General features: G+C 45.0%; 1 protein-coding gene across 1 annotated transcript; it reads right to left on the reverse strand.

Moving 5' to 3' along the window:
• Positions 1–4,636: 4,636 nt before the first annotated feature.
• Positions 4,637–14,003, reverse strand: LOC142765618 (uncharacterized). The gene is made up of 2 exons (XM_075866883.1): positions 12,129–14,003; positions 4,637–7,843 (listed from the first exon to the last, which is right to left on the reverse strand). The coding sequence occupies exons 1-2, from the start codon at positions 14,001–14,003 to the stop codon at positions 4,637–4,639; spliced, it is 5,082 nt and encodes a 1,693-aa protein (XP_075722998.1).
• Between the last annotated feature and the right edge of the window lie 13,633 nt (positions 14,004–27,636).

The following is a 27,636-nucleotide window of genomic DNA, read 5'->3' on the forward strand; positions in this document are numbered from 1 at the left end:
TTTCGGTAGCCTGTTTGTGAAAGTACAAGAATGAACTAGCACAGATTGTGGTGACAGATTGTGGTCGAATATTAGGTGTCATAACCTCTTTAAAGACATCCGTTTTCCAAGTAAAAAAGACACGCTTGTCGTTCCCCCCAAGAAATACTGACACAAAAATTCTGCACTTTAGTTGTTGCGATAGGTAGCCTATGACCCACTTATCACGGCCGGGAACCTTGTTGGCCCGAGTGCGTGACAGTTATTTATTTAAAGTCATTTTTAGAGCACCCAGTCGCACTTTGTGCTTCAAAGAGCACTGAGGAAGTAAGGACCAGTTCCGGTGGAGGTGAAAGCAGCTGCTCATGTGACCGCGCAGAATTGGGACGTAAATTGCGAGCATGAGAGTGCGCGCGGGCGGGCACCAGCACACATAAAGCCGCAGGCCCGAGGGAAAAAATCGCAAGTAGCGCGAGCGCAAGCCGCATGCTAAACAAACAGCCAACACACACTCGTGACGTATGTTTGTTTGCTCTCCCGGCCGCATCGATGTAGCCCCCAGGCGTCGCGATACACTCCAAATCTCGCTTAGTAACGCGGCATTCACTTCAAAATTGATTTTATGAATGTTCTAGGCTACATTGGCTCTGAACATTTCATAGATGTTAGAAAGATTCATTACTGGGTTCCCAAGCGGCTTGCGCACCCATGACGATAGGGTGGCGGTACTGCACCTGCGTGAAGCCCTAAGCACATTGGTCGCTGGTTTGCTGGGGCTGTGTGTCCACGCGCTCATAAAGTCACTGCCGCCACTGGCCTCGTGGCGGAGATAAGCTGTCCCTGGCGCATCAAGTTACCTGTGATTTCAATCACGCTCATGGCGAGCCAAGCCGAGACTGGCCAGAGCCATCTGTGAGACTCCCAAGCACAAAGGCGCCAAATCTCAGGCAGCATGGCTTGGTTGCCTTCGATGATGTTGCCTCGGGCGGAGCAGCGCAGCGCAAGTCTTTACTTCACACCGGAGTGGGAGACTTTTCTGTTGCGTGAGGTGCCATGGCAGTGGACAAGATTGAAGATGGTACGAGATGGGCTGCCACCATACGCAACTTATCGGTGGTGTTCGTCAGAATCGTGGTGGTCCGAAGTCTTCGAGATCGCCTCGATTTGCTGCACGCGCAGTTGGCCGTGGGCAATAGAAAGACCTATATATAAGGGTGCTGATAGCTTCCCCTCTATAATTGCGCTGGTATACATAAGGAACTCGTGCTACGTCATTTTTGAAGCATTTCTGCATCTGCACCAGTTGCGCTGCCAACGGCAAAACTGCGCTGAGCTTTTCTCGTGTGTATCTAAATTATATCAATATACAGGGCAGCGCAAAAGCAGTCAGGTTGAGAATGAAGCTGGTGCCTTGGAATAGACCTTATAAATTTAAACAATTTCTAAATCGCGTATAAGTGAAGATGATAAAAAAAACAGCGTTTCTTGTGATTACGTCTGATGGCTAATACTGTGATTCTTAGCGAGTCTGTTCAAATGTTTTGCGAACGTATTCAGTCAGGAATACGTTAAAACACGTGCCTGGCAACTTCATGCCAAAAGTCGATCAGAACGAAAGGTTTCGGCATGCCTAAGTGTTTCAGAGCCGCTTACACGCTTCACTCTACCATAAAAAATTATCCATGTTCTAAGAGGCTATTTACTTTCCATATCATCAAACACTAAAGAAAATATACATGTGGTGCGCATGCATTGAAGCAAGCGACAACTTCAAAGGAGTTGTTTAGACATGTCAAACAATTGGGTCAAATGTGCCGTGTAAAACTTTCAAACTGCACAATATATACTTCCGGCGGTCAGCGTGTGTTCTTTCCTTTACAGTAATTGGTGTTGTTTGCAAGAGTAAATATACTTATATAAATTTTTATGTTACCTCATATTTGCAACAGAAGAAGAATACAGGGAGGAGAGGCCGTTGGCTGCGGTGTACTACCTAGCGCAAAACAGTGTATACAGACTACTAAAAAGCAGCGCCGTAAGAACAGCTTCGGCTACGGCAAAGCAGAAACCGGAAAAGAAAGATGAGAGCACCCGATCTCTGAAAAAAAAAAAAAAACTGCTGCAGCAATCTGTGACTTTGGCGCCTCAGACTTCGTGGTCTCTGAAAATGACTGGACGTCAGTTGATGACGACATAAGTCTTCCCATGACGAAGACAACGTGTGCCATTACCCCGCTCTTTACTTAAAAAATCAGTAGTTTGATGAAATGTTTTCTTGCTTTAGCAAGTAAATAAATATCAAGACAACAGATACTCAGCATTTTTACGAGGTTTTAAAGCGTGCTTGATCAACCTAATGAAATTGTCAAGTGTCATCACTTCTGCTGTGGCACCATCAAGGTTAGTGAAGTATTAGAACGCAGCAACAGAATGAAAGAACGTTTATTGCTTGTTGTTACTGACTTCATACCGGCACAGAAAAGGTCACATGATTCGTGATAAGCAAGAGCGTAACACGCGCAAATGGTGCAGCTCTTATACATAACCACACATACTGAAAAATACTGTCCCCCCTCAAAGCTAGACTAATGAAACAGCCTGGTCCCTTCATATGGCGATTCGATTTGATATGTGGGGTTTAACGTCCCAAAATTACCACATGATTATGAGAGACGCCGTAGTGGAGGGCTCCGGAAATTTCGACCACCTGGGGTCCTTTACCGTGCCATATGGCGATTCGAACTTCGTAGGAAGGGCTGGTCATCGACTTGAGAGTCAGCTTCTTGTACGCCCGTGTCTTGACAAGATTCAGCCATTTTAGGAGTATCTTGAGCTTCATCGTACACCCGAGTCATTTTTATTTATGGTGAGCCATTGGTGTTGATTTTAACAATGACATCAGTGAAGGATTCCGTAAATGAGCACTCATATTTACCAAAGAAAGCAACAGGCGCAATATTCAATTGAATAACAAATAATTCCTACTAATTCGGCTGGGATAAGCAACACAAGCGCGGCTGACAACTGTTTACGGCTACCAAGGTTTCGGAATTCATATCAATATTAGAAATTCACAGACAGACATGAAAAATATTTGTAAATCGAAAGTAGTTATGCTTCCCATCTACACATTGAAACTACAGTTCAACTACGGTTTTAACTCAAGCCACATCAGCATCTATAGGCTAAACTGGATTCATTAAGGCCCATTTTTATAAGTTTTCCAACCTAACAACAAAAATTTCGTTAAACTGGAAGTTCAGTGGTGTTGGCAACCCTATCGTAGTTTTAGGAGCTTCCTTCTTTTGCTGGGGGGTTGTCCCACGTTGTTTCGCCGTCGTGTATGCTAGTGCTCATTGCTCCCGCTAGTGGCGCAGCTGCGCTCTTCTTTTCAAGTGCACTCACTAGTAGGTGCCCACCGCCGCTCAGGCAACGCTCGCTCGCCTGAGCGCAGCGGGCGAGGCTCTTAGACGTCACACTCTGAAGTTTTGCGGACACGCAGCGCCACCTGTCGACGCAGTTTTGAGTAGTGCAAAGCCCTACTTTTCTGCACAGTTTGCTGCGCAACCAGATTCAACTACAGCGCACGAAACAACGATTGAGTGGAGTATTAGATGTATTTGCGCATTGACTACTCAGAGAAATAGCTATGAATTTCCCTCCACAAGCCGGACGCATCACCTAACCGCCGTGAAGTGCTTGCTGGTTCACTTTCCTGAACGACGGTGAAAACAAGATCACACGCAACAGCTCCGCGCTTTACAAAAAAAAAAAAAAGACCCGTTCTGCGCAACTATTGCGTTGTTAATTGCCACCAACGCATATGACTTCAATTTTACCGATTTCCGCAGATTTCGCAAAGCATAATGGAGAGAGCGCTAAATACAGGCCGTTGCGAACGTGTTGGGTGAGCGAGTTACTCGCGTTCTCCAAAGGCGCTCGCTTAAGTGTGATAATGTAGGCGTCCTGTTATTGTTTAGAGCAGCCTTGACAGAGAACCGTGGTAAGTTTTGTTATGAAGCTTAACACCCCCCCTGACCGCGTTGCGCACGTACAGGAGTAGACAGGTGACGCCCGGCAGTTCGCACGTCACACATGCCGTGACCACTGATAATCTGAAGTTGTTGACGCCACAGACGCACGTATGGCTAAAATGTTGTAGCGGAATAGCAGGGAGGCAGACTTTTTCTAGTGAGACGACGACAGAGAAAAAACACGTCCTTTCAGTTTGAACGCATCACGAAGACTGGTTTATTCGTTCGCTATGTACCGCTGTCGTAGAGAGGGGAAGAAAAAAAGGAAAAGCAAACAGAGAAGCACAAGTATTGTCAAAGAGTTTCCTCCGCACCCCGCACGTGCGACGGTCTTCAAGGACAGATGGACAAAACGCTTTCCGCGTGTTCGAGAAGGGTCATTGTGGCCCTCACCCCCTTTTCCCTTCACGGCTGGGCTTGTAGGTAAAAACAGATGTCAAGGACGCCCTTCGCTCCTTTCGCATTGCCCGTCACGCGAACCACCCGGAGACGAGTCCCTCCGAGTTGCCCCTCCTCCCCCTCTTCGCCGCGGAGTCTTTCAATTAACGCTCCCCCGAAGCGGGGGCTGCTTCCCAGTATGCGACAAATACAACAACCTCCCCCGGATGAGCGAACTCTTGAGCTCATTGTCGGTCGACTTCTAGCGGATAAAGCAGCTGTATTGGTCGTTTCACCACCGTTCCCCCGCTTAGTTTCAAACTGCAGGCCCGCACCCTGCCGTCCCTGCCCTTGAACGTTTCCTTGATTCTGGCGATCTTCCACATGTGTCGTTTGAGATGATCTTCCTTTAAAAGAACTAAATCGTCTATCTTTAGGTCACTCGATGTCGTTGGCCGGGACAGATGCGCCGATCGAAGCTCCAATAAGTACTCTCTCCGCCACCGTCTCCAGAATCCTTCAGCCATGGCAGACCAGTACTTCCAGCGTCGTGAGATATGCGCGTCACCGCCCGGAATTTCGGCTGGCAGGTGGTGTGGAGGAAGGGTTGTCAGCTTTCTTCCGACGAGGAAGTGCGCCGGCGACAGTGGTTCTGGCTCTTGAGCATCATCGTAGGTGAAAGTCAATGGGCGTGAGTTTATTACGGCCTCGACTTCGTACAAGACAGTTGTGAGTTCTTCAAAGCTTAAACTGCTCCGACCTAACACCTTGCGCAACGCTACCTTCACCGATCGCACCAACCGTTCCCAGAATCCGCCCCACCAAGCTGCCCTTTCAACAATAAACTTCCACCTGATCTGGTTTCCGGCGAAGTATGACTGCATTTCCTCTGATTTTAGTAGCGTGAACATTGCATTCAGATCTTTTGCTGCTCTCTTGAAGGTTAGCGCGTTGTCCGAATAAATAGTCGAGCAGATTCCCCTGCGAGCCACGAAGCGCTTGAAAGCCAGGAGAAAGGCTGTAGTCGACATGTCGCTAACGAGCTCAAGATGGACGGCACGTGTCACAGCGCAGGTTAAAATTGCGATGTAACATTTTCGGGCACCGCGCGACTCTTGACAAATCAAAGGTCCTGCGAAATCGATGCCGACAGTGTCGAACGGATTTCCTTCTGTTACTCTGTCAGCTGGAAGTGGTGCCACTGGTTCCGTGGCTTGAGGGCAACTTTGTTTGCGACAGATGAGGCACTGCTTGATAACCTTTTTTACGGCCTGGCGCCCTCGGATGATCCAATACGACTCTCGCAATGACGCCAAGGTGTCGCGCACCCCTGAGTGTAGCATTCTCACGTGCTCTTTCCTTATGAGCAGTAGCGTGAAGGGATGAGTGCTAGGTAGAATGATGGGATGTTTAGTCTCTTCGTGGTTGTCGGTGAATTGCAAGCGTCCACCAACTCGCATGAGACCTTCCCCGTCAAGGTACGGACTGAGTGGCAGAACAGGAGAGCCTTTGTGCAGTGGTCTTTGGGCTTTCAAGTTGGAAATGTCGTCACTGAATGCTTCTCCTTGAGTTGTTGCCAACCAGTACCTCTCAGCATCGATCACCTCTTCAGCTCGTAGCGGACCACCTTTCCTTTCCTTCCCGCGGCGGCAATTGTTGACAAAGCGGCGGACCCACGCAGTTAAGCGCACGACTCTGCTGCATGAGCTGAACTCCTCTACTTTCAGCACTGCCTCGAACGGCGATGATATTACGGGCATCACCGTCACTTTTCGCTCTTCCAGGTGACATTCTACTGCCCCTGGGCTCTGCTCACCGGTCGTTGGCCAATGCGTCTTATCCTTGTGAAGCCAGTGTGGTCCTCTCCACCACAATTCGCTTTCTAACAAGGCTGATGGGAGGATACCGCGAGTGATTAGGTCAGCGGGGTTGTCTAGTCCTGGGCAGTGCCTCCAATCCTCGGGATCAGTCAGCGCCTGAACCTCTGATACTCGGTTTGCCACGAAGGGCTTCCATCTGGCAGCGTTTCCTTTAATCCAGTGCATAGCCACTGTGGAATCGGTCCAAAGGATGGCAGCAGCATTCTGGAGGTTCAAGGCCTTGGCAACGTAGTGGCACAGTCGAGCACCAATGAGGGCCCCCATCAGCTCTAGTCGGGGTAACGAGAGGCGCTTCAAAGGGGCAACTCTTGATTTGGCCATAATTAGGCTTATATTGATTATTCCTTGAGCAGACTTGCATGCAACGTATCCGACAGCACCGTAGGCCTTTGGGCTGGCATCGCAGAAAATGTGCAACACCTTCTCTGTCTTTTCATCTCGGAAATCCCTTGCGATGATCCTCGGAATGGACACCGCCTTGATGCATTGAAGCTCTTCACACCAGCACTTCCACTCCGCTTGCATCAATTCTGGCAAGGGGTCGTCCCAACCCGCTCCCAACTCCCACAACCTTTGGAACATTGTCTTTACGTACAGTGTTGTAGGAGCGATAAACCCAAAGGGGTCGAAAATTCTGGCTGAGACTTGCAATACGAATCTCTTGCTGTCGGCTCTTGTGGTGAGGAATTCAAGAAGTGAGGTCAGATTGTACTCGAAGTTATCTGTATGAGCATTCCAACCTACTCCCAATACCTTGGTGGCTGCAGGAAGTTCGACATTTGCATTCCTCTTCGCCACGTTCCCATCCTCTATGAAGTTGACTAAATCGTGGTCGTTAGACATCCACTTGTGGAGCCGCATTCCTGCTTGAGATAATATATCGCTTGATTCCTGGCATAGCACTTTACCCTGTTCGAGGGTGTCGACCCCTGTCACAAGGTCGTCAACATAGAGATGGCTGCGCAGGATGTTCGCAGTCTCAGCATACTGCTCTGGGAGTCCTTCAAGATGGTGTCGTAATGTTGCGGCTAATAGGAATGGGCTGGATGTAACACCGAACGGAACGCGCGTCATCCGGTAGGCCGCCACCGCTGGAAGTTCTTCACCTTTCTTCGGAGTGGCAGCATACCAGAGAAACCGCACAGCGTTCCGGTCACCCTCTGACAGAGATATTTGAAGGAATGCCTTTTCAATATCCGCGACGATGCCGATGTTGTAAGTGCGGAAGTTGATCAACAAATCAATGAGCTCTGGATTAAGTTTTGGACCACTTTCCAAAACATCATTCAGTGAGAGGCGATCTTTGGCACTTGATGATGCGTCGAACACCACCCTCACTTTTGTTGTCAGGCTTTCTTGTCGAACAACTGCTTGATGTGGCATGTAATACACCGGACCTTCCGAAGCGCTGCAATGCTTGTTGGCTGGCTCTGCATAGCCCTTTTCGATGTATTCTCGGAGGCAGGCGTCATATTCCACGATCAAGGAATCTCCCTTCAAAAGGCGCGTCGTGTTGGCTCTAAGACGCTTCGCGGCGCACTCGTAGTTGTCGTCGAGCTCATCAACCATAGGCTTCCAGGGGAAAGACACTGTGTACCGCCCATGCTCAAATTTGACGGTTTCTTTGTAGTGCTTGATTACAAATAAGCAGCGCACGACGTTTTACAAAAGAGAGACGATAGGGACACCGCTGCACTCTCAACTAGTTTATTTCGTAAACGACTTTGGTTATTATACAACAAGACGGTGTACCACGTGCTACAATGACAACGTATTTTCTAAAAAGCCAACTTCGCAATCGCTCAAAGTAATCGATGCTTGGCTTATACAGTAATCTTTTCTTTTTGCGATGTGGAAGGCCTCGATCACTTCCCTTGTCATCTTATCTCTGTGGCTGGAAAGAATTTTAGTCTCAGAAAACAGCGGGGAACAGCCACATTCTAAGCAATGCCGTCTTAAGTGCGAGTAAGCATTATTAGCTAAAGCTCTCTTGTGCTCCGTTAACCTTGTATTTATGCACCGGCCCGTTTGACCGATGTACATTTTCCCACATGACATGAGCAAACAGTAAACCACCGCGGTTCTGCACTCAACAAACGAAACAATGTGCTTAACAGAGCACCGACACCTATCCTTTTTTGTCAATCGCTTCCTATCTAGCCTAGCGCATATCTTTCCTAGTTTGTTAGGTGCAGAAAAAACAACTTGTAAGCCATACCGGCTGCCTACATTCTTTAGATTATGTGATACACTGTGCGCATAGGGTATGGAGACACATTTCTTTTTCTTTTCTTCATAATTCCTCTTAATTTGAGGCTGCTCCAAAGATATATTCTTGCGCACAAGATGAACCAACTTCTGTGCGGTTCTGCGCAGAACATGCTCTTCGTAACCCGCACTAGCCAATCTATCTACTTGTCTGATGAAGCTATCATTAACTTTGTGGGGACAAGATTTTGCCAAGGCAGCGCGGAGACAAGAGAATGCTATGCCATTCTTAACTGTCTTTGAATGCCCGGAAGAATAGCTAAGCAGGGGCTTCTCAGATCGTGGGCTATATAACCAGCAAACATGGTCTGGCTTACGTGATAACAACAAGTCCAAGAACTGAAGCTGACTTTCCCGTGGCACTTCCCACGTAAACTCGAGGCCCTCGCTGCAGTCCCTGAAAACATTTACGATATCTACTATAGCCCTGTCAAGTACAGTGTGTTCTACAAAAATTAGGTAATCGTCAACGTATCTAAATATGGTCTTTGCAAGGCCCTTTATGTTGGCTTCAATTTTTTTGTTCACGTAACCCAAGAAAATGTTGCTAAGTATCGGGGCCACCTTCGAACCAATGCATATTCCCGATCTTTGTAGGTACAACTCATCATGCCATTTGATGAAAGTAGACCTTAAGTAAAAAGACAATAATTCGAGGAAAGCTCCTACTGAAATGCCGCATTTGTTAACAAATTCGATTTCATCATTATCATCAGTAATGCACTTTTTAACAACTGTCAATAAAGGACCATGTGGAATGTTGTAGTACAAATCCTGAACATCAACACTAAAAAAATTGCAAGTACCAGGGTTTGAGGTTGTCAAGAAGGCAACCAACGCCTCCGAGTTCGGTACACAGAAAGGATCTGATACCTTAAGGCTAACTAGCTGCTCTTGAAGAAAGGTAGAAAGATTCAGTTGCCATGAGTCCCTTTCCGATACAATACACCTAAACGGAACGTCAGGCTTGTGAGTTTTTGCTGCAAAAAACAACTCCAGGTGCAAATTTGTCGCACGTTTCACAGTAGAAGCAAGCTTTTCCAGATTGTGGTTCAAAAGTAGCGCGACAGCTTCCTCCTTGACTTTGCTAGCTTTCTTGTTAACAGGAACAAAATTCTTTTTAACTGCCGATAACGCCTTTGTTTGAAAAAGCCCATCAGGTAAAATAACAAAGCAACCCTCCTTGTCAGAGGTCAGAAAACGCAAATTGTTGCTAATGCCAAAGTCCACCAAAGTTCTTACGTGCTGTTGCTTCCCGCTTGTGGTTGACGTCCTCTTTAGAACATCCACGCATTCCGTGATGAAGCGTGGGCGCTCTTCTTCTAACACACGACGAGCAAGGTTCTTGGTGAGCGCCACTTTCTCCGGTGGGGTAAAGGACGGTTCAAAGCAGAACTTTGGTCCTAATCCGAGAATGCGTGGATCCGGAATGCGTGGATGTTCTAAAGAGGACGTCAACCACAAGCGGGAAGCAACAGCACGTAAGAACTTTGGTGGACTTTGGCATTAGCAACAATTTGCGTTTTCTGACCTCTGACAAGGAGGGTTGCTTTGTTATTTTACCTGATGGGCTTTTTCAAACAAAGGCGTTATCGGCAGTTAAAAAGAATTTTGTTCCTGTTAACAAGAAAGCTAGCAAAGTCAAGGAGGAAGCTGTCGCGCTACTTTTGAACCACAATCTGGAAAAGCTTGCTTCTACTGTGAAACGTGCGACAAATTTGCACCTGGAGTTGTTTTTTGCAGCAAAAACTCACAAGCCTGACGTTCCGTTTAGGTGTATTGTATCGGAAAGGGACTCATGGCAACTGAATCTTTCTACCTTTCTTCAAGAGCAGCTAGTTAGCCTTAAGGTATCAGATCCTTTCTGTGTACCGAACTCGGAGGCGTTGGTTGCCTTCTTGACAACCTCAAACCCTGGTACTTGCAATTTTTTTAGTGTTGATGTTCAGGATTTGTACTACAACATTCCACATGGTCCTTTATTGACAGTTGTTAAAAAGTGCATTACTGATGATAATGATGAAATCGAATTTGTTAACAAATGCGGCATTTCAGTAGGAGCTTTCCTCGAATTATTGTCTTTTTACTTAAGGTCTACTTTCATCAAATGGCATGATGAGTTGTACCTACAAAGATCGGGAATATGCATTGGTTCGAAGGTGGCCCCGATACTTAGCAACATTTTCTTGGGTTACGTGAACAAAAAAATTGAAGCCAACATAAAGGGCCTTGCAAAGACCATATTTAGATACGTTGACGATTACCTAATTTTTGTAGAACACACTGTACTTGACAGGGCTATAGTAGATATCGTAAATGTTTTCAGGGACTGCAGCGAGGGCCTCGAGTTTACGTGGGAAGTGCCACGGGAAAGTCAGCTTCAGTTCTTGGACTTGTTGTTATCACGTAAGCCAGACCATGTTTGCTGGTTATATAGCCCACGATCTGAGAAGCCCCTGCTTAGCTATTCTTCCGGGCATTCAAAGACAGTTAAGAATGGCATAGCATTCTCTTGTCTCCGCGCTGCCTTGGCAAAATCTTGTCCCCACAAAGTTAATGATAGCTTCATCAGACAAGTAGATAGATTGGCTAGTGCGGGTTACGAAGAGCATGTTCTGCGCAGAACCGCACAGAAGTTGGTTCATCTTGTGCGCAAGAATATATCTTTGGAGCAGCCTCAAATTAAGAGGAATTATGAAGAAAAGAAAAAGAAATGTGTCTCCATACCCTATGCGCACAGTGTATCACATAATCTAAAGAATGTAGGCAGCCGGTATGGCTTACAAGTTGTTTTTTCTGCACCTAACAAACTAGGAAAGATATGCGCTAGGCTAGATAGGAAGCGATTGACAAAAAAGGATAGGTGTCGGTGCTCTGTTAAGCACTTTGTTTCGTTTGTTGAGTGCAGAACCGCGGTGGTTTACTGTTTGCTCATGTCATGTGGGAAAATGTACATCGGTCAAACGGGCCGGTGCATAAATACAAGGTTAACGGAGCACAAGAGAGCTTTAGCTAATAATGCTTACTCGCACTTAAGACGGCATTGCTTAGAATGTGGCTGTTCCCCGCTGTTTTCTGAGACTAAAATTCTTTCCAGCCACAGAGATAAGATGACAAGGGAAGTGATCGAGGCCTTCCACATCGCAAAAAGAAAAGATTACTGTATAAGCCAAGCATCGATTACTTTGAGCGATTGCGAAGTTGGCTTTTTAGAAAATACGTTGTCATTGTAGCACGTGGTACACCGTCTTGTTGTATAATAACCAAAGTCGTTTACGAAATAAACTAGTTGAGAGTGCAGCGGTGTCCCTATCGTCTCTCTTTTGTAAAACGTCGTGCGCTGCTTATTTGTAATCATGAACTATCACCAACTCGCCCAACTTTCGGTGTTACTGAACTTCATCTCTTTGTAGTGCTGTTGGATTGCGTCTTGGTGGCGAGCTGGTTCGTGTTCCTGGATACCAATGTGTTCGAGCTCCCAGAATGACCTCAACTGTGCTGATATTTCTTTGTTAGTTTGTTCGCTCACTGCTACTCGCATTACGCCAGCAACAGAGGGACAGACTCCTGGTGACCTTTTTGCGCCTACCTGGCCCTGGACTGTCCACCCAAATGCAGTTTCTACTGCCATCAGCTTGGAGGTTAGGCGCTTAGTGGATCCCGTGACAATTTCCCAATAATGATCAGCGCCGATCAGAAGATCAATGTTTTCACTTCCGTCACCCTGCGCGACGTCCGCGACTGGCAAGCCAAATTTCGAAAGTTCCAGAAGAACTGACTTTAAAGGCGCAGCCATTATATCTGCGCAGATGCAGGGAACTTCGAGGGCCTCCACTCGCGCCCTTTTCCCGTCGTACTGGCTTTGCAGCCACAGCTCGACCAGACGCGCTTTAGTGCGGGTTATAGCGGACTTGTCGCCGAAGGCATAGATTTTAAGTTCCTCTTCCCCAAGCACGTTCAACTGCAGTCTTTCAGACAACTTGCGATGGATGAACGTCCTTTGACTGCCACCATCTAGGAGAAGCCTGACAAGCGTACTTTTGTGCGGTCCCACTGTCCAAGCTCGTGCTGTTTGCAGAAGAAACTGATGCCCCTCCATGCACATAAATTTCTCCTCTGAGCCTAGAGAAGACTTTAGCACTGTGGCTTGTCCTGTCGCTGTTGGAGAGGATGCATTCTGTTCACCACTGCCACGGTATTCTCTGAAATCAGGATCACACATAGCCGTGAGGTGTTTTCCGCTACAGTTGGCACACCTGAGCCATTTGGCCTTACGGCACTCTCTTGACGTGTGCCCCTTTACTGTGCAGCGGAAACATCTATTCTCACGCTTCAGCATTTCTCTTTTATCAGCTGCCGACATCTCTGCATCGCAGTCACCGCTTTCGTGGCACCCTGACGAACAAAACAGACACCCTTTTCTCTCCTTGGTCATGGTATGCAGTGCAGCGGCTGAAGACATTCTCGCCGCTTTAAAGGTGCTGTTACGGTTTTCGACAGACGATTCTACACACATGCCCCTTGGTGTTTCGGCCCGCTGTATAATCTCCCGTGCCTCTACCTCGACTCTCAAAAAATGCGCAAATGCCTCCAGTTCACTGCCTCCTGTAGTAGCGCCCTTTCGTCGACAGTATTCGAGATGAAGGTCCGCAGGCACCGCCTTCTTTACTACTGTCAGGAGCAGAGCTCCGTACGTGCTGACACCGACGCCAAGAGAAGTGAGGCTCCGTACACCTCTCTCTACTTCGTCAACGAGGCTCCGAAGTTGGCTGAGGTTCCGCGAGTCACGCACTGACTTGATATTGAGCAGTCTGGACATTTGATCCTCGATTATGGCTTCTTTACGACCGAACCTTTCCTTTAACAGCGAGAGAGCAACTTCGTAGTTTCCGTCGGACAAATCAAGACCCGCAACAGCAGCCGCTGCTTTTCCTGTTAAGTAACTGTTCAGGTACTTGAACTTGTCCACGTTTGACAGGTGGTGGTTAGCGTTTATTGTCGTGTCGAACTGACTCCAAAAGCCTTGCCACTGTCGAAGCTCGCCGTTGAACTTTGCTATCTCTAGTTTTGGCAGCTTTACTGTGGGGGTTACTTGCGGGATGTTACGGCTAGATTCTCTTTGATCTGAGGAACTTGAGGTGCGATCTAGCGAAGCGCTCACTGATGCGGCGTTAGTGCAGCTACGCTCACGTAGCATGAGCTGTACTTTAGTCCTTGCTACGTTGATCTTTTCTTTGTAGTTCTCGGAGCATGCAATTTCCTCTTCTAATGCATCATCTTCTACGCCAATCTCAATTTCCCGATCTAGCTCTTTGAGTGAGTCTTCCTTAAGGGTGAGAAGGTTGATCTTTTCTTCAAGCTCACCGAGTGACGCGTCGTCCTCCATGGTAGCGATGTCATTGAGCAGCTTTGTTGTTGACGTTCGCACCACGGCCCTTTTGCGCTTCATCCTGTCGATGTCCATCTTTGGGTCCCTAATTCCCGGGTTTTGGCACCATAAAATGTTGTAGCGGAATAGCAGGGAGGCAGACTTTTTCTAGTGAGACGACGACAGAGAAAAAACACGTCCTTTCAGTTTGAACGCATCACGAAGACTGGTTTATTCGTTCGCTATGTACCGCTGTCGTAGAGAGGGGAAGAAAAAAAGGAAAAGCAAACAGAGAAGCACAAGTATTGTCAAAGAGTTTCCTCCGCACCCCGCACGTGCGACGGTCTTCAAGGACAGATGGACAAAACGCTTTCCGCGTGTTCGAGAAGGGTCATTGTGGCCCTCACCCCCTTTTCCCTTCACGGCTGGGCTTGTAGGTAAAAACAGATGTCAAGGACGCCCTTCGCTCCTTTCGCATTGCCCGTCACGCGAACCACCCGGAGACGAGTCCCTCCGAGTTGCCCCTCCTCCCCCTCTTCGCCGCGGAGTCTTTCAATTAACGCTCCCCCGAAGCGGGGGCTGCTTCCCAGTATGCGACAAATACAACAATGGCTTTGAAGGCTCTAAGTCCCGGCTTTAAATAGGAAATGTGAACACGTGCGTCATACAGGTAAATCGCAAAATGATCGCGACCACAATCAGTTTTCTTCGTTTTTTTTTTTTTTTGCCGTTGGTCTCTGCGATTACCAGCGCTATCTCGGAGGCATCAGTTTTGCATTTTGTTGCACACTGAGAAAGTGGACACGCATGTATCCCCATTATCAGTATATACAAACGAATGGCAACCATCAACAGAACATTCGAGCATACGTAATAAAACAGTTCAATGCACTGGAAGCGAGAAATGGATGAAGAATGCAACTGCAAAACGAAATTACTAGGGTTATTCATGCCGGATAAAGCGAGCTTCTCACCACTGATCGCATAAATGGTTCGTGTATGCACTTCATCGCTTTGGCATTAGATGTTTGTCCAAGTTTAGCGCATTTAGGCATTACAGATTGCACGTCAGAGTGCTTTTTTCGAGCTCCATACCATGCGACGCTCGCTTGCATTTAAATTGCCAGTTGGAGCACGCCGAAATAACTGAAACATCTTTTGCATTCTGGTCACATTTCGTTTTGATGAGCTTCCTACATTTATAAAGCGAGGTTGGATTGAAGGAAGAAGCTTGCCAGGTCCTTGATTTTTAGGAAACTGCTCCTCAAGACCAACGAAAGATGAGGGCCTACGTGCGTTCACTTTCGGATGGCGCTCTCGGCACTACCCATTTATGGCCGGCGTGGCGATGGGGGTGCCGGTGGCGCGTTTTTCGCAGCGCCGCCTGGGCAGAGTCGGACGTTCATACTGGCTCCACGCAGTGGACGAGGACCACGATGACTGCGCGATGCTATGAGCAGCGATCAAAGAAGAGACGCGTGTTCGAAATGCTGGTGGTGGAAGTGGTGTGAACGCCATGGTCAACGCCGCTCCAGGCGTCACGTGTTGCAGCTTTTTCAGTACCGGAAATGATGCATCTGCCGACAGCCCAATGTGTGTTCTACACAGACGACAAGTTGCATGCCGCGCGTATAATTGGTACAGCCCACCATCAAATGGGGACAAGAGGACGGATGCGTAGGGGAATAGTTGTCCGAGACAGCAGACGGTATCAGCTTGTAGGCTGGCACCAAGGCGTGTTGCGTGGCTCTTCAAATAAACAAACAAACATTGTGTTTATAACGTGTATATACAATCACACCACAACAAATCTCATGTCACGTCTTTTTATGATGATGGTTCAGCATATGTTCAGAGGATTCACTGTTCCCCGAATTTAACATATGAAGCAAGCTCTTTCATCATCATTTGCTTAGTGGATATGTGGGAATTTTCCTCTTGAAGCCAATCAAAGGAGTAAAAATAAAGATATGCCATAACAGTTTGGACGCAGAAGGATTTACGAGTGCGGTAACATTCTGTTTTTTGTTAAACCGGTATGGCTTCATTATGAGAGTACCTTTGGGGACCTTAATCAAATACCATAAAAATGTCAGTGAGTGTTATTTGCTTATTTTAAAATACCTTACAGGGCTCCACCAAGGAATTGTGTATGAGAGACATAACCAAGAAAGTGAACTTTTGGTTAGACGACAAGCTGTTCTTCAGCTGAACAGTGCTTGTCATGTATTTGCTGCATGTGTACCCTGCAAAAAAAGAGCGAAATTTCAGCACAGCACTGAAGCATAAATTTGCTCAATACTACATTTCTATACTCTTTAGTGGAGCATGTGAACATAAGTTCAAGTTTGACAAATGTGAGTATATTTTATGGTCAGCATACTTTATAAAACATCAGAACAGTTTTTTCAATTCTGCTTTGATTAAATACCCTAAATGAATGCAAGTGAATAAAGAGAGGAGACACCCTATGCCAACTGTCCCGATTAGTATGCTAGATGACCTCCAAATTTATTTTTAAGATAATATACATTGTGCCTCCGTAAAAACTTGGACTCGCAAAGTTTGTATTTACTTCCCTAATTCAATAATTTCTGCACTGTTATGTGCAAAAGCATGATATTATTGTGAGGCGCACTATAGTGGGGCTTTGCGAATTTCAGCTACATATAGCTCTTTTATGTACATCTCAATATAATTAAGTAGGCCTCTAGCATTTCTTTTAACACTTGAGGGCACACTGCATTGTCACAATGAATCTGCACCGGATCATGTGGGAGGAAACAATGTAACACTTTTCATTACCTTCAGATGTCACAATATTTAGACCTTTACAGCTGGCATTAATGATTTTATGATGTAAGCAAGGGTACTGTATTTTTTTTCTTTCACTATGCCTTCCTGCATACATGCCTGTGAAGGGAGTAGGATGGCCATGGTTTATCAGGCTGTTCATTCTTTACGGGGGAAAAATATGGCTCATAGCAGAACTGTGAAAAGTCTGAGTAGTGTATAATGTATGTGTGTGACTATTTCTGGCACTGCCACTTCATTTTCATTTCTGGTATTTCCTCTTATGAACGATAGAAGTGCAGCCTTATTTTAGAGGTTTTGCATTTTTCTGAAAGGACACTGTAGATTACAGCAACCCAACACAGATGTTGCATAAATGCTAAACATCTTGAAATGTTTCACTCTGCTTTTCTATATTTGGCTGCCGTGGTTGAGATCAAATTCGCAGTCTTCATGGTTTACACGTGTTTACAAGACTACAGTAGCAATGCATCATAGCAGCTAGATTATTGCAGTCACAATGGTAAAAGACACGTAAATGTTTGAGAAATTTTAGAAGGTTACTTGAAAATGAGAAGAAAATGTTTTAATTTCAGAACTAGCACCAAGAGCTGGGTTCAATTTCACCATATACATTTAAGGTAGGCGCAAAAACTAGATTGATGTGCACTGCTCTAAAATGCAAGAGGTAGGTTAATGAGAACTAACAAAGAAAAACAAGCCCTTAAAATTTCCTCTTCTTTCCTTTGAGAGGTAGGTTAATTTTCACACATTCTTTGCAAGAACAGTAAACCTAATCTATGGAAATTATTGAAGCGTGCAACACTGCAAAAAAAAAAAGCGACTTCTGTACAGTCATATTCTGTCTGCAACATTGGAAAAATACATACCAATAACTGCGTTTAACTGCACCGGATCAAGGGCCTCCTTCATCGGGACCTCTCTGTGTTTGTTGGAGCCCCTTCCTACAGACTCTTCCCTTTGAGTTCTTCTTTAGGGAAGAGGTGTCGCACCAGGTTTTGGGCGAATTTTGTTGGCAGCCCATGGCAGTGATTGTGCAGCCGGTTCAAAAGTGTTTTTTCTACCAGAATGCCTTCGCCGATGTTGACCTGCATTAAACAGAACACGTTTTAGAATGTTATATTGCCAGTTATAGTTTGAGTAACACACAAAATATTGCTACCATCACAAAATAGAATGTAACAGATTTAGTATAGAATAATTAATTCAGAAATAAGTAGTGGCATTGCAGTGATCCCACTTTTTTTAAAAGACTGCATAAAAATATGGGGCAGCCAGGGACTAAATAAAGAAAATATAGGATACTGCATTGATTGTACATTACTTTCAATAAACGAAACCGGAAGGAACAGGGAAAATATGTTCCATCTAACAGGAGTATCGTTTGCTGAGGGGCGAACTGGGTTGCAGCATTCAAGTATGAAACTGATAATGTCTGAGAGAGTTGTCTGATATAATCAGCAGTTTTACTTAACAGATTTCCATTTACGGAGTCTACTGTATTGGACTCAGTAAATTTTCAATAGGGGGTAGTGTTTAGAAAAAAGTACCCTTTACGAAAACACTTTTGGTGTTTTGGGGGGGGGGGGGGCAAATATACTCACGGTGTGCTCTACTGAAAGCTCATCCTGCATATTGATGTCACAGAATTGTAATTATGCACATTTCCTACGATATGCCCATGACACTTCAGCATCATGAAAAAAAGTAGTAGCAAAAAAGCTTATATGTAGTGCTTTTTGTCCTGAGTATTCCACATAAGATAAGCTGGGCTTCATTAAAGTAACAATACAATAAAACTGGTTCTTTATGCTTGCTTGGTCACTGCTAATGTATGTACCTACTATATTGCCTAATGTGTCATAGTTTACTGGCCTTTTAAGGCCCAAGCCTAAAATACAACACTACTATTAGGCTGGCTGCTGTTAAGGGGGGAATATAGCTATACAGCGTAGTAAATGATGTTCTGCTTGTTCATTTTTGTCTGTATTCTGAAAATACATGATTGCTACTAAAACTGCATTTCTGAGGTGTTGAAATCTTTGCTCTACTTAACGTAGATTGAAGAGGAAATGTCTGATAAACTGTGTGCAACGAATTCCTTTCTTTTTGACTTGTGCCACCTTGCGTGAATGCATCCAAACGGTCTCACTTGCATATCGGCCAATCTGAGGACATCGAAATTCAGAAGACTTGGAAAGCATGTAGAACGAAGACATGATAAGAGAAAAGTGGCACATTTTTATAGTTTCGCACAACCACAGAAACCAGACCGTATCAGGGGTTTTAATGCCCGATACGATGACATTGTTATGAGGAACACCGTAGTGGAGGGCTCCAGGAACTTTACCTTCATCCAAATGCTGCTACCGCAGCCAGGATGGAATGTGTGACATTTTAGTAAGCAACCGAGCACCGTAACTGCTACACTGTGAATGTCACAGACTGCTCTTAATGAAGTTTTCAGATATTTGCAATCATGCTGGTACATGGTGCATGCACAAGTGTGTAACTATCCGGCAGAACATTATGTGTCATCTTTTAGCTGGTAGCCCCTTCTTAATATTGGTACACCTTCCGCATGAGAATAATGTGCAGCTGTAAAAGTTAGTCAAGTTATATTTTTAAATCACATTTAAAAGTGACAAAAAAAGAAAACTGGTATGAGACAAATCCTAGCAGAACACTGTCGAAGCTGGATCACGGAGTTATTCACCTTGCTGTACGGCATCCGATTATTTCATGCACATCATAACTATTTCTCAGAATAAAGCATCTGTATTATACATCCCTGCTAAGTTTTGTACTATTTATGAGGCCAATAGATTTGCACGCTGAGAAGCGGTGCTGCCTTCACATGCATGTATCACAGCCTTACATGTTTCACTAGTGGCAGTGGAGTGCACACATGCACAGTAAATCGCCACACATAAACACGAACTGCTCTGACGCTCTCCTTCCGCAGTATGCAGCATGTTTTGTGCGGATACCTTCATATCGCCGTAGATGAAAAAATATGAGTAAATTTGATGTCAGTGCTCCTTCAAGAATTCGACCGAAGTCATATCAGCGCAGCTTCTGAAGCATCTAAAGCCCAACAACTTCAAGCAAAAATTGCTATTATAAGAGCTGGAGCAGTTGCCTTACGTTTAGAGAAATCAAGATACAGTTATTTATGTTTATTTATAATGTTCGACAATATCGAACTGAATTATTTGTCTATTTTTTTGCAGATATCACTAAGTTTATTTGTTTCCATGACTGCAGCTGATGAAAAATTGATGAGCCACTCCTTTATAATGTGCCAAATCTATTTGATTGCAAAGTGAAGGGAAACTTCCACAGCATCCAAAAAGAAAAACTAAAACATTGGTATTCAATTGCAATGAGAAGGCCGACCTTAGGTTGAAAATTTGGAAAAAAAATTCTCATTATAACTAACTTAGTTGAATCAGGCTTTGTTTGATGCTTTCATTACAGTATTGCAAGTGCAAGCTATGGAAATTCTGCATGCACTCTGTTCGCAATTGAAAAGCAACTGCTTTTATAGCTTTAGTGCTTTAAGCACAATGTACGTCTTAGATGTGCGACGTAGTGCCTGCCATAGGTCGACAAAAGAAGTAAAACTCACCCAAACTCACCCAAGAAATATGTCTGAGACTATGACTAATTAATATTTTCGTCAACCTGGCTCACTCAACCTCACACCTGGCAAAATTTTTCTAAGCCAAACTCACTCGTGCTCACGCTAAGATTTTCTGCAACCGTACTCGCTCAGACTAAGCCCCGTATTCATAAACGCTCCTTAGCTTGAACTGGACTTGCCACCACCTTCAATGCGGCACGTTTTAAATACGTCTGTGTGTGCCCCCTTGGCAGAGACTACACCAGCGCATTTCAAACACGTTCGGGCTGGATTGAAGGCGACGGCAAGTTAAGTTGAATTCAAGTAGCGTTTATGAATACAGAGGCAAGACTCACCAAAATATTACTCCTTCGGACTACCTCAGATTTGTGGCTTGATCTAAGTGAGTCGACTCATGAGTTCGATGACTGTAGTGCCAGGTCTGATAGCTTTGTGGATAAACTGACAGAGTCTCGATTCTCTGGCATACTATTAAATACAGGTTTTTATATTTAATTGAACATATGTGCCCAAAATGTACCCAAAACATTAGGCCAATTAAAGGCTTAGTGATCAATTTTGAGACGTTCTCCAAGATGGAAATGTGCCACACTTGAAAAGCAGAACCCAGACGGCAGTATACTGTGAAACCGGGTTATTTTACAAATCCCTCAGGCCACTGAAACTGTGTAACTGGTGACAAATTTTGACAGCACGTTGTATAATGTTAAAACTAGTGTGCCCTGCATGAGCCCATCTGTAAGTCCATGACAATGAAGAGTACTTATCATTTTGTAAAGCTATCAAACTAAATAAAGATGGCCTATTCAAGAATGTGCTCATATTCTAGGTAATAATACATTAAACTCATTTTAAACTAAACCTCAAGGGACCAGGAAAATGTGTTTCCTTTAAGAGGAGTTTCGTTTACTGTGAGATAAGTAGGGGTATAATATTTAAGTACAAAACCAAACATATTAGGGGCAGTTGTGCCATTTAGGCAGCAATTTCATTTAAGAGAGTTTCGTTTACTAGGCGTTTACTGTGCAACCACAACTGAGTGGCAGACTTTTATCTTGCAAAAGCCTGTAAATCTAAACAGATGAGTAACTCATAAAACGTTAATACCTTTTTTACTCAATTGAAAATATATTTTTACTCAACCTAATGGTGTATTATCACAGTGTATGCACGTATCAGCAGAGAACATTATATAAGCAGTAGGGTTAGTAGCAATTGTTCTTGTTTGCACGGGTAAGCACTGCACCAGCCACATTGTCACACCGGCCACCCTGAACTTTTAAGCCACAGACTATAAATCAAGTATTTACCAGCTAAACTGTCTGTAAATAGTCGACTGCTGGAATGAAGTCTGCATAAACCTAATGTTTCAACTAAAACGATATGTATGTTGTGATGCCTCACTCTATATCTGCAATTTTGGCTTTTACTTTCCATCTCAGCCCTCACAACCTAATTCGAAAGCCTCGTCATTTTATTCAGTACATGCAAACAGCCTTCAGCCTTGATAAAATTGTGCTACACGCAAGATACCATGTATTTCTTGTGCCATGAGCTCCTTCTACGAAGCAAGCAATCCACAAGGAGTTCACTGCAAAGTCATGGTGCTGCAGTTCACAGCAGATTACACACTTCAATTCTCAAGTGGTCGTTTACAAGACTGCATGCATGTTTATGCAGCTGGGCACGGTGGTCGCTGCAAACAGCATTCCAGTGCGACCATTTAGGTTTGAGGAGTTGACAACTTGCTCGTTTCACCAGTGAATGAAGGGAACAATCATGACATGAGAACGCAATTATTGATACTTTAAAGATCTCTTTACAGCACTGACCCATCTGGTTCAATGACCACTAAAAAAGGCAGTCATAATTTAAACGAGAATTTCAAGCACCTGCTGCCTTGTGTTTTTTTTCCTCTGAAACACAACAGAAATGGCATCTTCGCACACATTCAGTGAAAATTATGCAATTCTTGCTGCAATGTAGCAGGATATAGCAGGTTTCACATTTCAGTGCAGTTTGGCACAAGTGGCACAGCAATCGAATCACTGCGATATTTACTCGTACCAGAGTTGATAAGTGCAAGCTCAATGTCTTCAAAACCAATGTTAAACATAAATTCATGATACCAACTAACTATGAAGTCATCGGATGCATAGATGACATTATTTATAGTATTTTAACTGCAAATGAAAAATAAATTGAAGAAGCCGATAGACACCTTTCCCATTGGTGGGCCCCTACAGCGAAGGTTGCGGATTCGAGCCCCACCAATAACACTGGCACTTATTTCTGTTATGATGCCATATGTTCACAGTTTTGAGAGGTGGTCACTGTGCAAAAAAGCGAAGTTGCACCTTGCCTTGCACTATTGTGCAATAAATTCAGTGTACAAATCAAACGTGCCGGTAAATACTATTGAGTATGCACTCGAGGACAGAACTGCACCACATCGTTTTTCCAATGATGAAATTGAATGCACCAGCATGAAGTGACAAAAATGGTAGTTTATGGCTGCCTTTTTTGTGCAGTAATCGTGGTTGCCCGTGTAGATTCCCAGCTATCTATAAAGCAGTTCAAGCAAAGCCAAGTGATTGTGTCCTTCCAATGCAATGATAGGCCTTATTAAGCCTAACCCTTTGGTTATGCATACGTTAGTCACTGTTAGAAGTGCAAATTGAAAGAAGAAAGGAAGGAAAATAACGCAAACTTCAGCTCTACTTTTCACAATAAATTTTTACTCACATTATAATCGCGCTTCCAAGCATCGGGCGACTCTTCCGAAAAAAGGTGCGGTCATTGCACGAGTCAACACGATGTACAATATGAAGAATCTCCGTACAATGTTCACTACACAACTTACTGTGTGCGTTGGCCTGCATTATGCTATTCTTCCTCAAAAATATGATTATCGTGCCAAACTAAATGACTAACAAAACATATTTAAAACAAAATTCTCAAGCAATGCATGTATTAGCACCACTGCAGAGATAATAAAATGCTGTCAGCATATTAGCCACAAAAAAAATTTGCAAATGTGCATACACCCCGGCATCATACTCACTGGCTTTCCTTAGTTCTCGAGCACAGCTTCCCTTGTGGTGATACTTGAGTGTTAAAAGATTTGTTTTTATTATGAGGACATCATTGACCCCTCTGATGCAATGTCAACACTATCGTGAAAGACAATAATTCTGACCATCTGGCATTCTCTAGCTTACACCTAAATCAACATTTCACTTTTTTACATTTCAATGCTATGGACATGTGATCATTGCAGTTGGAAAGAAAACACAACCATTTGCTTAGAAAGGGAAAGAAGACAACCACCCGTTTGTAGCACAAGGCCACAAGGACGGGAGCACACTAGTGGGGAGGGATGCGCCGCTTGCTTTACCTTTATTAGACAGATAACACGCAGCAGCCGCATCTTTTCGCTTTGAGAGCGTCATCTGAAGAATTTTTTTCAGCACGATGCTTCTTCCAATTCAATACCCTTGTTCATATTTCAGCACCATACAGTATGTTTTCACAAAAAAAAAAAAAACACGCACAGGGGGCATCTAATGCTGTATGTGGCAATGCCTTGTCACTGAGACGTAGTAAGCTATCTGTACCCGGGTAATGCGAGCAGCATACGCTTCACATCAACCCCGTGCCCTTCCATGGAACACGAGATAGATTGCAAAAAGAAGGCACCCTACCACTAAATTCTACGTGTGTCCAGCTAGTATTCTGTAAGAAAGTATAAATACAAGGCTTCAAGGATCAAAGAATGCACACATTCACTGCAATGTCTAGACACTGGACGCTTAATGTCAGACAGCACGGTGATGCAGTTTCATCTGATTGTGGCCTTCGCTTGCACCTCCCAACTTATATTGCAAAAAAGTGTACATTTCGTTCTCTGTAGGGTGGTAGATATACATGAAACTTGCTTGACACTTCTGCCATTTCTTTAGCCTGGCAACAGCGATTTAAAAGCTGCAGCACACGTGAGGAATGCCATCAGCCGAGATATATTAAAAAAAAAAAAGATGTTGAACTACTGCGAGATCCCGAGCAATCACCCCTAACTGAGCAAGCACACCCTCTTTTTTTCGACAGATTTCAAATGAGCGCCCCTTTCTCTCCTCCCACGATTTTCACTGTTTCATTCATTGTTTTTATTTACCTGACGAGGGCAAATAAAAACAGTAATGCATGTGTACTTAATAGAGCATTGGATTAAAATCACGGGTGCACATTTTCAATATTTAGCGGCTCTTCTGTCGCCATGTTGAACCCGCATATTTCATGATGCCAAGGTGCATCCCCCTTCCTCAACACGATAGTCACATGACACCATTGACTCTCGTAAGCTTTTCGTCAAACAATACTGGTTGTCCCGGCTCCTACCAAAACCCTACCAACGCGCCAGAGGGCAGCACAAAAAAAAAGGGGGGGGGGCGAGAAAGGCAGATTCTGATCCATGATTTCGCAAGGGCTGCTCCTCCAAATCTTATCGCGTTATCTTTCATAGGGAAGGGGGTGGGGGTGGCGCACTTCTTGGCATTTTATTGCAGTTCTGACGGCATTGCTGAAGACTGAATGTGACCCAGAAAAAAGTTCAGAGCATCTGAAGACTACGTACTGTTGTATATTGGTCTATTTGGTTTCTGTTCCACGATCACTGCCGCAGGTGGCGCCAGTGTTGTTTATGTATGTAAGCATGCGCAAGTAGGAATAAAGCTTTTTTTCCGATGCGCACTCAAGTTGTCTGGTCGTTCATTCATCGGCGGCACACGCCGCCGGTACATTGGCGACGAGGGTGCTCGTTCAGGAGGGGGTGTGATTTTCGTCATTTTCGCCGACTGTTTCCCGCGCCATGAGTGTTTCCGGACTGGCACCACCGCCCCCGTTCCTGCCCACGCCTGGCCGCCCTGCTGTTGCCTGGCCGCAACGCATCCGCATCTTCGAGAATTTTCGGCTCGCATCTGGTGTTTCGAACTGTGCGCTGGATCGTCGCAAGGCTCTCCTAATCCACAGCCTCGGCGTAGAAGGCCAGCGCATATTTCACACACTACCCCTTCAATCTTCGGCCAACGCAAAGTCCGGTGAGCCAACTACTGATACGGATTCGGGTGCTGTCAAGTACACTTCTCAGACACAGCATGAAGCGTCGTCGTACGATATCGCTGCCGCAGCACTGCATGGGCAATTCACGACAACAACAAATGGTGTGGTCGAACGGCCCCGGTTTGGTAGGCGCGTGCCGCAAGTCGGTGAAGTAATCAATGAGTACATTACCGCGTTACGTGAGCTTTCTGTTACGTGCTCTTTTCCTTCTCAGGAAGACTCCTCGCATGACCAGTTCGTTGCGGAAGTATTATCTCAGAACTTGCGCGAGTGGTTGCAGCTTGAAGGGTCTTCTCTTTCGTTCGCTCGAGCTGTACTAATAGCGACGCAGTTTCAGCAGAAAACCAATGATTGCAAAGAACTTGCTACTGCAGATGTCCAGAGCATAAATGCTCGCGAAAACACACTTCTGCCCACATCTTCTGCCAGCGACCCTTTCAAGCGGTCGCGCAACAGGGCCAGTGTTACCGCTGCGGTTAACCTCGGCACAACGCATCTTCATTCCGCTGCCCCGCCAAAAACAAGCGGTGTCATTGCTCACTTATGAAGTTGGTTATAAAGTTATAACCTGCATATCCAGCGTTATTTCCACAAAATGAAAAAAAAGCATATAACATTTGATCATAGGCGTTTTTACAGGAGAGATAAAAATGTCGCCATACTGGCCTGCATGAGAGCATACAAAGGGTGATGTTGCTACCTTGACAGAACATTTTGGTAGGGGCCACAGCCCCGCCAAGAGAAAATTATGACAGTGCGTAGGTAGACGTTTGGTAATGGTGTAAAATCTGCAACCCACGTCGTAAGCGCATTTTTGTTTTCAGAGTGGGTTATAGGTGAAAAAGTTATATATGTATTGCAGTGCGAATCATTTAGTGAACAAGAGGTGGTTTCAAGCTAGAACGAGAATGATGGCAAAAACAATGACATAATGAATTGTGTACGTCAGCCATGAAATATAGTCAGAGAAGTCTACCATATTTCCTTACGACAAATCACCTTAGATATTTATGGGACGATTCGGTATATCGGGTTCAGTCTGTAGGGCACGCTTCTCTCCGAGAAGCAAACAAATGAAATGTTTCTACTTGCAGTAAGAAAAAAAAGTCGCCCACGTCTTGCCCCGGCGGGAACTCTAGTAAATGCATCACAGAGCGGTGGGGGTATTATGTGAATGTTGCGTAAATGGGTATGGCTTTGGAATGACTGATTGTTACTTCATCTTCATTATTCTTATTTATCGAATGAAGGAGAAGCATTCCATTTAACGAGTGGTGGGACGCTTCTGTTTGGTTGTGCCTCACTACTGGTTGAAAGTACTGTTACTTCCATGGCATCTACTTGAGTGAAGCAAAGCATCAAGTCAAGCGAAAGCCAAGTGAAGACACCGTTGACTGAATTCTGAACGTACCCTTCATCCCTTACATACACACCGCCCACCATCGAGAAAGAGGAGTAGGAGGAGAAGTCTGCAACCCCACTGCGCATGCTGGGATTGCTGAGCATTTAGTGGTGTCTTATCCCTTAATGGCTCCTAGAGCGACAGTTTTCTGCGTGTCTTCCTTGGCTGGCAAGAGACGCGAGCATGCGTAGGGGGGGGGGGGGGGGGTCTGGGTGGCGTTGCCGACGCCGCATCCACAACATCGTGCGACTAAGGAATGCTTCGCATATAAAATATGGCTGCAAAGTTTTTCCGGGCTGATTCTAAATCACCTGAAAAAAGTTTCCGCAGTTACATAGTTAACACAGCTTGCAAAACTGCGCAGAAGGATGTTATCTCTACAACAAACACACTGCACCCTCTTTTTGTTGTGCGTATCAATATGTGACTTACCATAGTTGTTCCTGGCCTCCTGCAGCCTCTGCTCAAAGTCCTGGAAACGGTCTTCTAAGACCTTGACCTTCTCTGCTGAATCGCAGCAGCAATCGCTGCCAATCTGAGGCCACAAAAGCAAGCTTAGTTGAAGTTACTTCGTCAACAACAATTAGAGAAAAAAACATTTTAAAGCCAACAAAATGCAAAGCTTAAAGCGCCTTGAAAGTCTTTTTGAACACACCGACAACACTGCTGACATGTGGTCAATACTGCCACTGAACATGCTGGACAATACTGAACAATACTGAACATGCGAGCCAACTATTAGTGCGGGG

Source organism: Rhipicephalus microplus, chromosome 1 (genome assembly GCF_043290135.1).
Source record: "Rhipicephalus microplus isolate Deutch F79 chromosome 1, USDA_Rmic, whole genome shotgun sequence".
In the NCBI taxonomy this organism is placed as follows: Eukaryota; Metazoa; Arthropoda; class Arachnida; order Ixodida; family Ixodidae; genus Rhipicephalus; species Rhipicephalus microplus.

Coding starts and splice junctions, on each gene's coding strand:
- LOC142765618 (XM_075866883.1), bottom strand. CDS start 14,003: ATGGACATCGACAGGATGAAGCGCAAAAGGGCCGTGGTGCGAACGTCA. Junction 7,844..12,128: donor GGTGGACAGTCCAGGGCCAG/GTAGGCGCAAAA, acceptor TTCCCCTGGAAG/CCTATGGTTGATGAGCTCGA.